This window comes from Macrotis lagotis, chromosome 1 (assembly GCF_037893015.1).
Source record: "Macrotis lagotis isolate mMagLag1 chromosome 1, bilby.v1.9.chrom.fasta, whole genome shotgun sequence".
Taxonomy (NCBI): Eukaryota; Metazoa; Chordata; class Mammalia; order Peramelemorphia; family Peramelidae; genus Macrotis; species Macrotis lagotis.
The window spans coordinates 930,694,400-930,707,413 of record NC_133658.1 but is presented as its reverse complement, the minus strand read 5'-3'; the positions used below and the strand labels follow the sequence as shown (position 1 = coordinate 930,707,413).

General features: G+C 46.6%; 1 protein-coding gene across 1 annotated transcript in view; it reads right to left on the bottom strand.

Moving 5' to 3' along the window:
• LOC141512065 (uncharacterized) overlaps positions 1-10,166 on the bottom strand; it is a 45,328-nt gene extending 35,162 nt beyond the window's left edge. Inside the window, exons 1-5 of the mRNA XM_074220967.1 lie at positions 10,097-10,166; positions 9,415-9,526; positions 6,718-6,844; positions 6,239-6,334; positions 388-2,552 (exon numbers count right to left, since the gene is read on the bottom strand). Coding sequence (XP_074077068.1) covers positions 388-2,552; positions 6,239-6,334; positions 6,718-6,844; positions 9,415-9,447 — 2,421 coding nt within the window. The 5' untranslated portion in view covers positions 9,448-9,526; positions 10,097-10,166. The remainder of the gene's footprint in view (positions 1-387; positions 2,553-6,238; positions 6,335-6,717; positions 6,845-9,414; positions 9,527-10,096) is intronic.
• Between the last annotated feature and the right edge of the window lie 2,848 nt (positions 10,167-13,014).

Sequence of the window (13,014 nt, the reverse complement as noted above, 5' to 3'; positions counted from 1 at the left end):
CACTGTATTTCTGGTCAACAACTTTTTCAGCACACTCTAATTGAGGTTTTGAAGTGCGAATGTTAGCCTCTGCCCTCCCTAAGTCTGTGTCTTTCCAGTTTTAAATCTGAAGGCAGGCTCTGTCTGTGTGAAACAGCCTAGTCCCCCTCTAATTGCACTTAAAAGTCCGGGCTTTCAGTTATGTAAACAATGAGAGTAAGGCAGGAAACTGGTCATATTATCACTATAAGTAACTGAATAAATTCTACTTATGACATGTTGGAAAAGGAGAAATCCCAATGTTTTCTCTGCAAATATTATATCTGAAAATAACAAAAAAGATCAACTCAAAAGAGGAGACAGTAGTCCTGTTGCAAACTGGATCTTTGTCAGATCTGCAAATTCAGCAAGTTTCTCTCCAGTGTGGATTCTCTGATGTTCAGCAAAACTGGAACCACGAATGAAAGTCTTTCCACACTGACTACATTCATAAGGTTTCCCCCCAGTGTGGATTCTCTGATGTTTAGCTAGTCCAGAGCTCTGTGTGAAAATCTTTCCACATTGATTACATTCATAAGGCTTCTCCCCAGTGTGGATTCTCTGATGTCCATCAAGAATACGTTTTGTTGTGAATGTCCTTCCACATTCATTACATTCATAAGGTTTCTCCCCAGTGTGGATTCTCTGGTGTACATAAAGATGGGAGCTCTCTCTGAAAGTCTTTCCACACTCATTACACTCATAAGGCTTCTCCCCAGTGTGGATTCTCTGATGTACAGCAAGATGGGAGCTCCGTCTGAAACACTTTCCACACTGATTACATTCATAAGGTTTCTCCCCAGTGTGAATTCTTTGATGCTCAGCAAGAATACGTTTTGTTGTGAATGTCCTTCCACATTGATTACATTCATAAGGTTTTTCCCCAGTGTGGATTCTCTGATGTACAGCAAGATGGGAGCTCAATCCAAAAGTCTTTCCACACTGATTACATTCATAAGGTTTCTCCCCAGTGTGGATTCTCTGATGTACATAAAGATGGGAGCTCTCCCTGAAAGTCTTTCCACACTGATTACATTCGTAAGGTTTCTCCCCAGTGTGGATTCTCTGATGTTTAGCAAGTCCAGAGCTCTGTGTGAAAATCTTTCCACACTGATTACATTCATAAGGTTTCTCCCCAGTGTGGATTCTCTGATGTTTAGCAAGTCCAGAGCTCTGTGTAAAAATCTTTCCACAATGATTACATTCAAAAGGTTTCTCCCCAGTGTGGATTCTCTGATGTTCAGCAAGACCAGAGCGCTGTCTGAAAGTCTTTCCACACTGATTACATTCATAAGGTTTCTCCCCAGTGTGGATTCTCTGATGTACAGCAAGATTGAAGCTCTGGCTGAAAGTCTTTCCACACTGATTACATGCATATGGCTTCTCCCCAGTGTGGATTCTCTGATGTACAGCAAGATCAGAGCTCCATCTGAAAGTTTTTCCACACTGATTACATTCATAAGGTTTTTCCCCAGTGTGGATTCTCTGATGCTCAGCAAGAATGCAGTTTGTTGTGAATGTCCTTCCACATTGCATACATTCATAAGTTTTCTCCCCAGTGTGGATTCTCTGATGCTTAGTGAGTCCAGAGCTCCGTGTGAAAATCTTTCCACACTGATTACATTCATAAGGTTTGTCCCCAGTATGGATTCTCTTATGTTCAGCAAGATGGGAGCTCCTTCTGAAATTCTTTCCACACTGATTACATTCATAAGGTTTGTCCCCAGTATGGATTCTTTGATGTACGGCAAGACTAAATCTCTGTCTGAAAGTCTTTCCACATTGATTACATTCATAAGGTTTCTCTCCAGTGTGGATTCTCTGATGTCCAGAAAGGATGTCTTTTGTTGTGAATGTCCTTCCACATTGATTACATTCATAAGGTTTCTCCCCAGTGTGGATTCTCTGATGTACAGTAAGATGAGAATTCAATCCAAAAGTCTTTCCACACTGATTACATTCATAAGGTTTCTCCCCAGTGTGGATTCTCTGATGTACAGTAAGATGGGAGCTCCTTCTGAAAGTCTTTCCACATTGATTACATTCATAAGGTTTCTCTCCAGTGTGGATTCTTTGGTGGACAGCAAGATAGGAGCTCCCTCTGAAAGTCTTTCCACATTGATTACATTCATAAGGTTTCTCCCCAGTATGGATTCTGTGATGTACAGTAAGACTGGAACTCTGTGTGAAAATCTTTCCACAATGAATACATGTATAAAGTTTCTCTGCATTATCAGTTCTCCGATGTACAACCTTCCTTGTAAAAGTCTTTCCATGTGGGTTACATTCATAAGGTTTGCCCCTAGTGTGGAATCTCTCATGTTTAGCAAGTTTATCTTTTTTAAGGAAAGTTTTTCCACATTGAGTGCATTCATATGGTTTCTCTCCAGTGGGAATTCTCTGATATACAGCACATATTTCTCTCCAAGAATCTTCACAGGATATGTCATTCATGAATCTTTGCCTGTTCATTTTTTCCCCTGAAAGCCTCATCTCTTCAGTAGTCTCTTTGTCTTCAAGTTTGATGTCTCCTTCTAAAGAACACAAATATTAAAAATATATACATAGTTACAAAACCATACATGTATAATTATAACCTCTTACCTTCACTGGTAGAATGCAAACTGATTTACATTCTGTTTCCCCAGGCAAAGAGAAAACTCTTCAAACTTAAATGGTCAGAAACTGATTCACAATCACACTGGATTCACACAACAAATTTGTTGTGATACAGGCAGGGCTGGCATTCTCATTACAAGCATAACTCAGGATATGACTTCAGAGTGGCTGAGTGACTTGACCCAAATACCATCAGCTGAGACTGGGCCTCAAACATTCTGACTAGACATGCTCTGTCCATGGCACTAGACAAATTGTCTCCACTTTGAACCTTAGTGCTTCACATTATTGTTTTTGGGCAAGACAGTAATTGATTCTGTATAAAAATTATCTTTCAATGCCTAAAATACAGACATTTAGAAAAATAAATTCCAGATACTGAACCCAAGTTCAAAAAATGCATGTCATTTTCCATCTCTGAAAAATGTGTTTCTCATAAAGGAACCTGAGTCCATCATCCTTTTGTCAGGAAATGGACAGCATGCCTCCCCATGAACTGCTTGCTGTCTTGTCCATTTAGTGGCTCACAAAGCCTCTGAAGGTTCTAGGCAGTGATCCAAGGGGTTTGTGCTACAAATTTGTTACTGGCACCTTAAGCAGCAAAGAAAGGCCCAATTTTGTTACAAAGAAATTTTTCCTTTCTGATACCTAGTGTGGTTTACACCATAACAAAATTCTGTCTGCATTGATTCCAAACCATTACAATCAGACCTATAAAGCTTCTGGGGATTGTGAAGTGATGACATCATAGACTATGTCTGACTAAGTATACCCTATTCTTTCAACTTGACATCAAATTATTTCTAAACTTTCCAAATTTCCTTGTGCAAAATGTCACCATCATGAACAAACCCTCCTTACTGGGAACCATCACCAACTTCTCTCACTCTCTGTCTCCCTGGCAGTCTCACCAAGGAAGTGTTTGGCAATACAGATTAGTCCTTCAGTAGAGTTTCAGTAAGAGTATAGATGGATTGACAGCAGGAGAAAAGAGATACTGAAGGCTGAAAAATTCTATCCTTACATAGAGGTGATTTTCAGAATAAAGATTTACACTGCTAGGTGGGGCAGTAGATAGAGCACCAGTCCTGGAGTCAGGAGGACCTGAATTCAAATCCAGTCTGAGACACTTAATAATTACCTAGCTGTGTGACCTTGGGCAAGTCACTTAACCCCATTGCCCTCCCAAAACCAAAATAAAACAAAAGAATAAAGTTTAAAAAACCAACAAAACAATATGTAAAATTGACCTTCCAGTTCATTTAGCATTATCAGTGCACTACTCATGAACCAAGATGAAAATCTTTTATATAGTAATCAACTATTGGAGACTAGTGAGCTAAAAAGAAAATAAGCATTTCTATCCTGAAGCAAGAGTTTGCCTAATTTTTCTTCCTTTTTTGACATATGCATGTGTGAATTTTCTCAGTGTTCTGTTATAAAATTGCAATACTACTGATAGTACAATGACTATTATGCTGGACCTCAAGTCAGGAAGACCCAAATTTTCTAATCCTGTGATGATGGTCAAAGACTTGTTTTTCAGTTTCTTCATCCATTATATGGGCATAACATTAGTATAGATCTCCTAGTTTTATTATGAGAATCCAAGAAGATAATATTTATAAAATGCACAGCACACCCCCTTCCTCCCACCCTATGTAAATGCTAGCTAGGTGATACAGTGGATAGAACACCAGGTCTGAAGTCAGGAAGACTTATCTTCCGTACGTCAAATATGGCCTTCCAACTTTAATAGCTGTGTGATCCTGGGCAAATCTCTTAACCCATTTCATTAACTCATCTGTAACATGAGTTGGAAAGTAAACGGCAAACCACTCTAGTATCTTTGTCAAAAAACTCTAAATGGGGTCAAGAAGTATAAGAAATGACTAGAAATTAAACAAAATGTATGCTGTTACTATTATCATTCTGTTGATTTCTACTCTTTCCTCCCCAATTTTGCTTACCCTTCTTATACTATTGTTACAATCACTCCTTTTTTCTAATGTCCCTGTAGAACTAAAAGTTGTTCTATCTAGATAAGCTAAGTGTGAGTTTCATGATCTGTTGCTTCTTCTCAAACCATAGCCATGTTTGTATAGAAGCTCAGTAACAGGAGTGATTGCCTTTGGTCTTCTTTTGCATGCTCAGGACAGCACAATGGGTCAAAGATAGAAGGTGCTTCATCAATGAATGATGAACTAACTGGGTCCAGGGCTGACACCAAGCACCAGGCCCTAGCTCAATTCTTTGCCTTCTACTCCCTTCCCTAGTTTCAAAGGCAAGTTCTGACCTCACTCATCATTGTATCACTTTCTAACACCCAATTACCTTTGAGACCCAGATAGGACTTGACCAGATCCAGTGCTGAAGATCAGAGGTTTCTGTCTAGGCTCCTGTACAATTTCCTATTATGGAACACCAGAGAATCTCTTTCTCCCATGCCAGCTCCCCATGGTCACCTATATGAGCCTGGCCAATGATTCTCAAAGAATGAGTCAGAGATGGAGTTACAGATATTAGTTAAGGGTCTTGAACTGATGATTTATACAAAACTTCACCTTAGATGATTTCCAAGTATGGCAGCCCCCTTCACAGAGAGAAAATCAACTGTTTTGGCTGAGTGCTCTACAAATTTAGTGCTCTACATCTAGGTTGAGCCCACCTTGTGGCAAGGCAATCTTCTGACATCTCCCTGATTGACTCCCTAGGCAACTCAACAAAGGAGCTTTTCAAGATCTTTTCTTTCAACCCCACACTCTCCCTTCTTGCATCCTTCTTCCTTTCTCCATATATTATCAACTGATTATCTAGTCTCATAATTCATTGAATAACTGGACCTCTTTCTGTTCCATGAAGAGTCCAACTTCTACAATCAGTCTATTGCAGTCTTCCTTAATTTTAGGATCTAGCCTCTTTTGGTTATGTCCAATTTATCCTGTCCATAGTATATTTTTACATACAAACGTATGTGTTTCCTGTCCCTCCAGATGGTGAGCTCCATGAGATCAGGGAAAGGCCCTTGTCTTTCCTTAGGTCACTAGTGCTTAGGGCCTGGCAAGGAGCAGCCAATTAAATGTTTATTCACCTGAAGAAGACCCAAGAAAGACCTCATCCTCTGTACCCTAAGACTTAGTTTCACATCCCCAAATTTCTTTTTTTTAGGTAGTTTTTTTTTTTTGCAAGACAAATGGGGTTAAGTGGCTTGCCCAAGGCCACACGGCTAGGTAATGATTAAGTGTCTGAGGCTGGATTTGAACTCAGGTATTCCTGACTCCAGGCCTGGTGCTCTATCCACTGCGCCACCTAGTCACCCCACACACCCTCAAATTTCAATGACTTTATATAGGAACATGGAATAATCACTGGACAAAAATTGAAAGGTTAAAATCTATCCCCTCATTTTATCAAACAGGAAACCTAAGGCTACTCACTGCTTCAGGGAAACACCCAGGAAATTATGGTCAAAAGAAAATCTGAAAAAGAATTCCAAGGCAGGTTTTCCTACCCCACCCCCAAAGCTAGCACTTCCTTCACCACAACACAGAGAAGTCTCTAGTAAACATAACTCTCATATACCTTCTTTCACCTTACTCACCTGAATAACAACTCCTTGGGTCTTCTTGCTCAAACATCCAGGTTGCTCCCCTTTGCTCAAAATAAGAGATCATATCTTCTCTGGTAACTGGAAGCCCTGAACAAGAGGAATCAGTTAAGGATGAGCTTGGAGAGAAATTTGTCATTTAGTTCTCCTCAGGGAATGGGCTGTGTATGGTTAAACACGTATCTGTAGTTCCCATCAAGTGGTGATTAACTAAATAACCTCTGAGATTAGTTCCACTTGAGATTCTTCCACACCTATTTGATCTTTGCCCTGAAGGAACTTAGAGTTTCAGAAGCAACAAGGGAAAACCTCAGATTCCTATCACACACCTTTTACAGGACAATGGAGGGTAAGAGGAGCTTGATTCAGACACAGGAGAACAGCATTTTTCGCTTTCCAATAATTGATAAATTCTCCAATACCCTGCACTTTAGGGAATAGAGGTTCAGAGTTAGGAGGCAAAGCATCCTTACCTACAGAGAATAGGTTGTGTGCATTCTCTAACATGACTTCTTTGTACAACTCTTTCTGAGGATAGTCTAAGAGGCCCCATTCCTCCTGGGTAAAATCCACAGCCACATCCTTGAATGTCACCAACTCCTAAGTTATAAAACAAATAGGATATAGAGTTATAGGATACTTCAGAATTCCCCTAGTCTAACCATCATCAATTTAGGAGGAAACTGAAGCACAGAGAAAGGATTTAAATGAAGGTCATATCCCTGACCAGTGTCAAAGTCAACATTTAAAACTATGGTCATAAACAGCCTAATGATTAGTTAAAAAAAGAACTGAGAGGGGTGGCTAGGTGGCATAGTGGATAGAGCACCAGCCCTGGAGTCAGGAGTACCTGGATTCAAATATGGTCTCAGACACTTAATAATTACCTAGCCGTGTGGATTTGGGCAAGCCACTTAACCCCATTTGCCTTGCAAAAAAAAAAAAAAAGAGCTGAGAAATGTCTTCCTTTGGAATCAGGGAGAAAGCATGTGCTCAATTTGTGATGCAGGTTTATCTGTTGGGGAGAAAAGGGGAAAATGACCTGATATAAGTGATATTTCACAAAAAAAAATATATGAATCATTTTGAGAAGTTGGCAAACACATGGTATTCTAGGGGCAAGTGGAGAGTTTTATGTGATCACTTAAAAGATAACAAAGTTAAAGAAAAGATCTAGTTTGCTTCCTGAATGGCAGAAATGATGTTTTCTGGATAAAAAGATGCAGAAGATTATAAAGAGATAGTGTTAGTCAGAATCTGAATTGTACTGAGTGATATGAGGTGGTTCAAGGCAAATGAATAGGAGGTATCTGTTTCTTTCATAAAGGGCTTTAGGTCATTCTTAGGATGTAGTATCATAGGCACAACAGTTTACACTTTTGCTTTATGCTTGTTTTCATTTGTCTGTGAAATAGTTTCCTTAATTTTATACTTTGCTACTAAGAAAGAAGAGTTTCAATAATAGAGAAGGGAGGGTTGTTTCATTAATTAAAAAAAGGAATTTTTAGGGGCAGCTAGGTGGCGCAGTGGATAAAGCACCGGCCTTGGAGTCAGGAGTACCTGGGTTCAAATCCTGTCTCAGACACTTAATAATGACCTAGCCATGTGGCCTTGGGCAAGCCACTTAACCCCATTTGCCTTGCAAAAAAAAAAAAACCTAAAAAAAGCAATTTTTAATTCTCTTGGATTTTGTTTGAACAAATTCAAAAAAAAAAAAATGCTGCCAGTTTCTTCGTGAGGAAAAACATGATCCAACACCCCCCCTAGAGACAAAGAAGCTTTTTGGTTTCTCAGAGACTACAGAACATGATTCCTGAATGAAGAAATAATAAATAACTCCCTCACTAATGCAATTATGTAGGGGATGTTTTCAAGAGCTAAATAAAATCACAATAAAATTCATTTGGGAAAAACCAAAGAACCAGAAGATCAAGGGCAATGATGAAAATCAGGAGCAGCACCTGCAGACCTCTCAACCTATATTCTAAAGCAGAAATTCCCTTAAACCATGTGGCATTGATAAAGAGAGAGAGAAAAATCTATTGAAAGAGAAACAGATCCACTGAAAACTGAAAAGCCAAAGAAATGACAACCCAAATTTAAAGCTGGTTCATTGGAAAGACTAATAAAATTGACAAAAAGAAAGCAGAAAAATCAATTTGGAAAATGGCAAAGCAAATGAAAAAGGTTAAAATCACGGAAAAACCAGAATGAGAAAAGAAAAAACAGGCAGTTTTACGCTAAAGAAACAGAAGGATTCCTTATAAATGAGTTCAACTCCCCTCCTCCTCCTCTGGTCTGCCCTAGAGACTGGTCTCCAAGCTGACCCTCAACCAGGACCCCCTTCACCTGACTGTGTCTTTCCAAGGGTCCTCAGGTCTGGGAAGTTGGACCTCCTCACCCCAGCCTCTTGGTTTTCCTCAAGTTTCTTCTGACATCTGACAAGTGATTTCTCTGGGCCCTGAAGCTGCCAGACCCTTCCCTCTCAAAGACCTTCCCACAATCCCTGTGTAGGGCTGGTTTGGACACAGCTGCTCTCAGGCTCTCTGCCCAGTGGACTGGGAGCTCCCCGGGGGGGAAGGCATATTCCTCTAAGGCTACTGAAGGTTTGAACAGTGCTGATACATGGTAGGGGCTTTTCAAGTCTTTATGGACTGGGCCTAAGAACTGGTAAAAGAGGGATTCAGAGAGGCCTGGGAAGGCTGGGGGGGCCCCAAGCAGCGCCAGGAGACCACTGTCTGCTCTGACTGCACTGTGGAGGGCAGGAGCTGGGGAAGGCTTCAGGGCTCTGCCCTACAAGACTCAGTGAGGTTTCCTGAACCTTCAGTTGTTAGGAGGGAAGGTCACCCAAACCCCACTTCCACCGCCATCCCTGAAGTTTTGTGTATGGAGAAGGGGCCAGGCAGGTCCAAAGCCACAGAAAGACATGATCCCTTTGGACCAGAGACTGAGGGAAGTGGTCATCCTTGGAGAACAAAAACTGTGAGAGTGGGCTACAGCGCTGGAGGCTCACTTTGGACCTCTGAAGGGGGGGAACTACTGGAGCCTGTTTTTCGAAGAAAATGGTCCATCCGTGAGGCCCTGGCACTTTCCTGGAGCATCATCTTTGCGTGTCTAGCGATGGGGCCTCCATGGCCGGTCTTGGCCAATTCTGGAGGGGCCACACTCACCTGGGTTGGGGGGCTGGGGTGCCCGGGGGCCATTCCCGCCAGGCTTCCTGCCCGGGCCTCTGCGGACTGGGAGCGAGGGGGGATCCGTAGTCTTCAGGAGGAGGAGGCCGGCCTAGGAGGAAGGTGGAGAGGGGAGGTCCCACGGGACGCGGGAAGGCCAGGCCCAGGCCCGGCCCCGGCCCCGGCCCCGGCCCCCCGGCCCCGGCCCAGTCCCCGTCCCCCGTCCCCCGGCCCCGGCCCCGGCCCTCCGCCCAACACAGGACGGGGGCCGCCCTCCCCCACCCTCCTCCAGGCTTGGGGATCCCAGCTGGGGGCGCTCGGGTCGGGGCTCCCCCCAACGGGCACAGATTAACTGCAATCCAGGAGGGGGGAAGCCCGAGCCTGGGGGCCCCGGCGGGCCGGGGGCCCCCAGAGGGAAGGGCTGGGAGCCCAGCCGGGCTAAGCCTGGCCCTGGCAGGGAGGCCCCGAGGGGCCCCTGGGAGAGCTGGGCTGGGAACCCCGAAAGGGAGACTGCGGCCCGGGAGCCGGGGCCGCATGGGGGGCTGGGGACCCCTCGGGGGGCCGGGCGGAAGGGGAAGCGGGGGCGGGGGGACACGTGGGGCCCGAGGGGGCGCCCCGCCCTGTGGGGGGCTCCGGAAGCCGCGGCGCTCCCCGAGAGATGGGGGGCGGGGCTCGGGCCTACCTGGGGGCGCCCAGCGCCGCGCGGGCTCCGGGGAGGGGGAGGGGCGGCGGCAGAGCACTCTGGGAGAGCCGCGCCGGCCCCGCCCCCGCCCGCCCCCGGGCCGCTGCTCCAATCACAGCCCGGGCTGCGGCCTCAGGCCCCGCCTTCGCCCCGCTCTGGCCACGCCTCGACCAATGGGATGAAGCCTCCGCTGCCCCGCCCCCACTCTCCCTCCCCTTGGGCCCGGGGCGGGACGGGGCGGGGCCGCCCCTCCCCCATGGGCCCCCATCCTGGTCCGTACCTGGCCCTGCCGAGGGGGCGCCGGGCCTGAGCGGGGATGCCTCCCCTTCCAGAAGGTTCTAGAGGCTCCGAACAGCCCCGAACAGCCCCGGAGGCCTCCCCTGCCCCGAGGCGATCCCGAAGCGCAGCGGCTGCGGGGAGGCCCCGGGGTCCCGGGGGCGCGTGGCCTCTGGGGCCCGCAGGCCCTTCGGGGGCTCCTGATGGAGTGCCTGACCCCGGATGGGGAAAGCTTGGAGAGGAGCCCACCTGGAGCAGCGTGGGGGCCCCTCCCCCCGGGGCCCCCCGCCTTCCTCCCCTCCCCCCGGGGCTCCCCTGCCTTCCTCCCCTCCCCCTCCCCGGGGCCCCCCTGCCTTCCTCCCCTCCCCTCCCCCCCGGGGCCCCCATTCCTTCCTCCCCTCCCCCCGGGCCCCCTTCCTTCCTCCCCTCCCCCTCCCCGGGGCCCCCTTCCTTCCTCTTCCTCCCCTCCCCCCGGGGCCCCCCTTCTTTCCTCTTCCTCCCCTCCCCGGGGCCCCCTTCCTTCCTCTTCCTCCCCTCCCCCCGGGGCCCCCTTCTTTCCTCTTCCTCCCCTCCCCCCGGGCCCCCTTCCTTTCTCCCCTCCCCCTCCCCGGGGCCCCCCTTCCTTCCTCTTCCTCCCCTCCCCCCGGGGCCCCCTTCTTTCCTCTTCCTCCCCTCCCCCCGGGCCCCCTTCCTTTCTCCCCTCCCCCTCCCCGGGGCCCCCCTTCCTTCCTCTTCCTCCCCTCCCCCCGGGGCCCCCCTTCTTTCCTCTTCCTCCCCTCCCCCCGGGCCCCCTTCCTTTCTCCCCTCCCCGGGGCCCCCCTTCCTTCCTCTTCCTCCCCTCCCCCCCGGGGCTCCCCTCCCTCCCTCCCTCCCTTGGCCAGAGTTGCTGTTCTATACATATCCAGGAAAGCTGAAAATAGGAGTGGGAGGAATGCAGGGCCTTGTTGGGGCCCCTTTGAAATCCATGACCATGGGGGACCGGCCCAGCCAGCCACCGAACTGGGCGAGTTCTCCTAATCTCTTTGCAAAGAGGACAGACTAGATGGGAAGAAACTAGTCCTTAATTGGCCTAGAGGAACCTAGTCTTCACCTTCTCCTTTCGTGCTCACAGAGCTCATCTGTTCTTGCTCATTAGTATAATGGGGGGGTGTAGAGGAACCAATGTATCAATTAGGTTTGTGACCCAGCCTGTGGTTGGCATGAAGGGGCAGGAGCGAAGCCTTTCAGAGTGCATAAAAGAGCCTGTAAATTGGGATTTCCCCGTGCCTCTCTCCCACCAGGGGAGACATGCGCCATTTTAAGATCTCTTAATAAAAACCATCTATCACTCTGGACTAAGTATTCTCCAGCCATTTATAACCAAGAAACTGGCCCAAATTCTATTGGCCTGAGGACACAGTCAAGTTAATTCAAGAAATATTTATCACACCATCAATAACCTGGCCCTGCATCCCCCCCCAAAAATAATAATAATAAAAAATGTGCTTCAGTTTGTGTTCCAACACCACCAACTCTGTCGCGGGTGGATCATGTTCTTTATGATTGATAAATCCATCACAAAAGTTACTTCCATATTTTTCCACCTTTGCCATTGCTGATCACAACTTCCTCCTTTTGTATTTCTCCACTACTATGTACTATATTTTCTCTCTCCTTTCACTCTAATATTTTTCTAAATATTATTTTGGGGCAACTAGGTGGTGCAGTGGATAGAGCACCAGCACTGGAATCAGGAGGACCTGAGTTCAAATTTGACCTCAGACTCTTAATCATTACCTAGCTGTGTGCTCTTGGGCAAATCATTTAACCCCATTGCCTTGCAAAACCTAAATATTATTTCATTTCATTTAAATTGTTGGATTTATTTGTTTATATAATTGGGCAAAATGATTCCTTATATTTTGTTGGGGGAGGGTTGGTTTTGTTTTTAGGTTTTTGCAAGGCAATGGGGTTAAGTGGCTTGCCCAAGGCCACACAGCAATCATTAAGAGTCTGAGGTCAGATTTGAACTCAGGTCCTCCTGACTCCAGGGCCGGTGCTCTGTACACTGAGCCATCTAGCTACCCCTTATTGTCAATGTCTTTAATGAAATTATTGTTCCTATGATTTGTTTTTTAATGTATTCAGTCTTCAAGACTGGGCTATTTAATCTTCAGGGCAGCTGGGTGGAGCAGTGCATAGTGCACTGGACTTGGAGAAAGGAGGATGGCAGTTCGAATCCAGCCTCAGGTATTTGGCACTAACTAGCTGTCAGATGCAAGTCACTTCCCCCTGACTGCCTCACATCCAGGACCATGTCCAGTCAACCAGATCCACATCTGACCACTGGACCCAGATGGCTCTGGAGGAGAAAGTGAGGCTGGGGACTTTACAAAGCACACCCTCATGTGAATTCAATTCACTTGCACCTCATAGCCTCACCTCCGAGTTGTCCAGGTCTTCTCTGAGAATGAGAGACAAATAACAGTAAGGTGGAGCCCTGTTGGGAGCCAGGGTCTCTAAGCTGTTTGACACAGTTGCGGCACAAGGCGGCCACACCACACTTTCCTGTGCAGCAACAAACTAGGCAACAGGCAGGTTGAGGTCATCACGGTCTGAGCAGGGACAAGAAAGTTAACTACATGACTGATCATCACACTTGG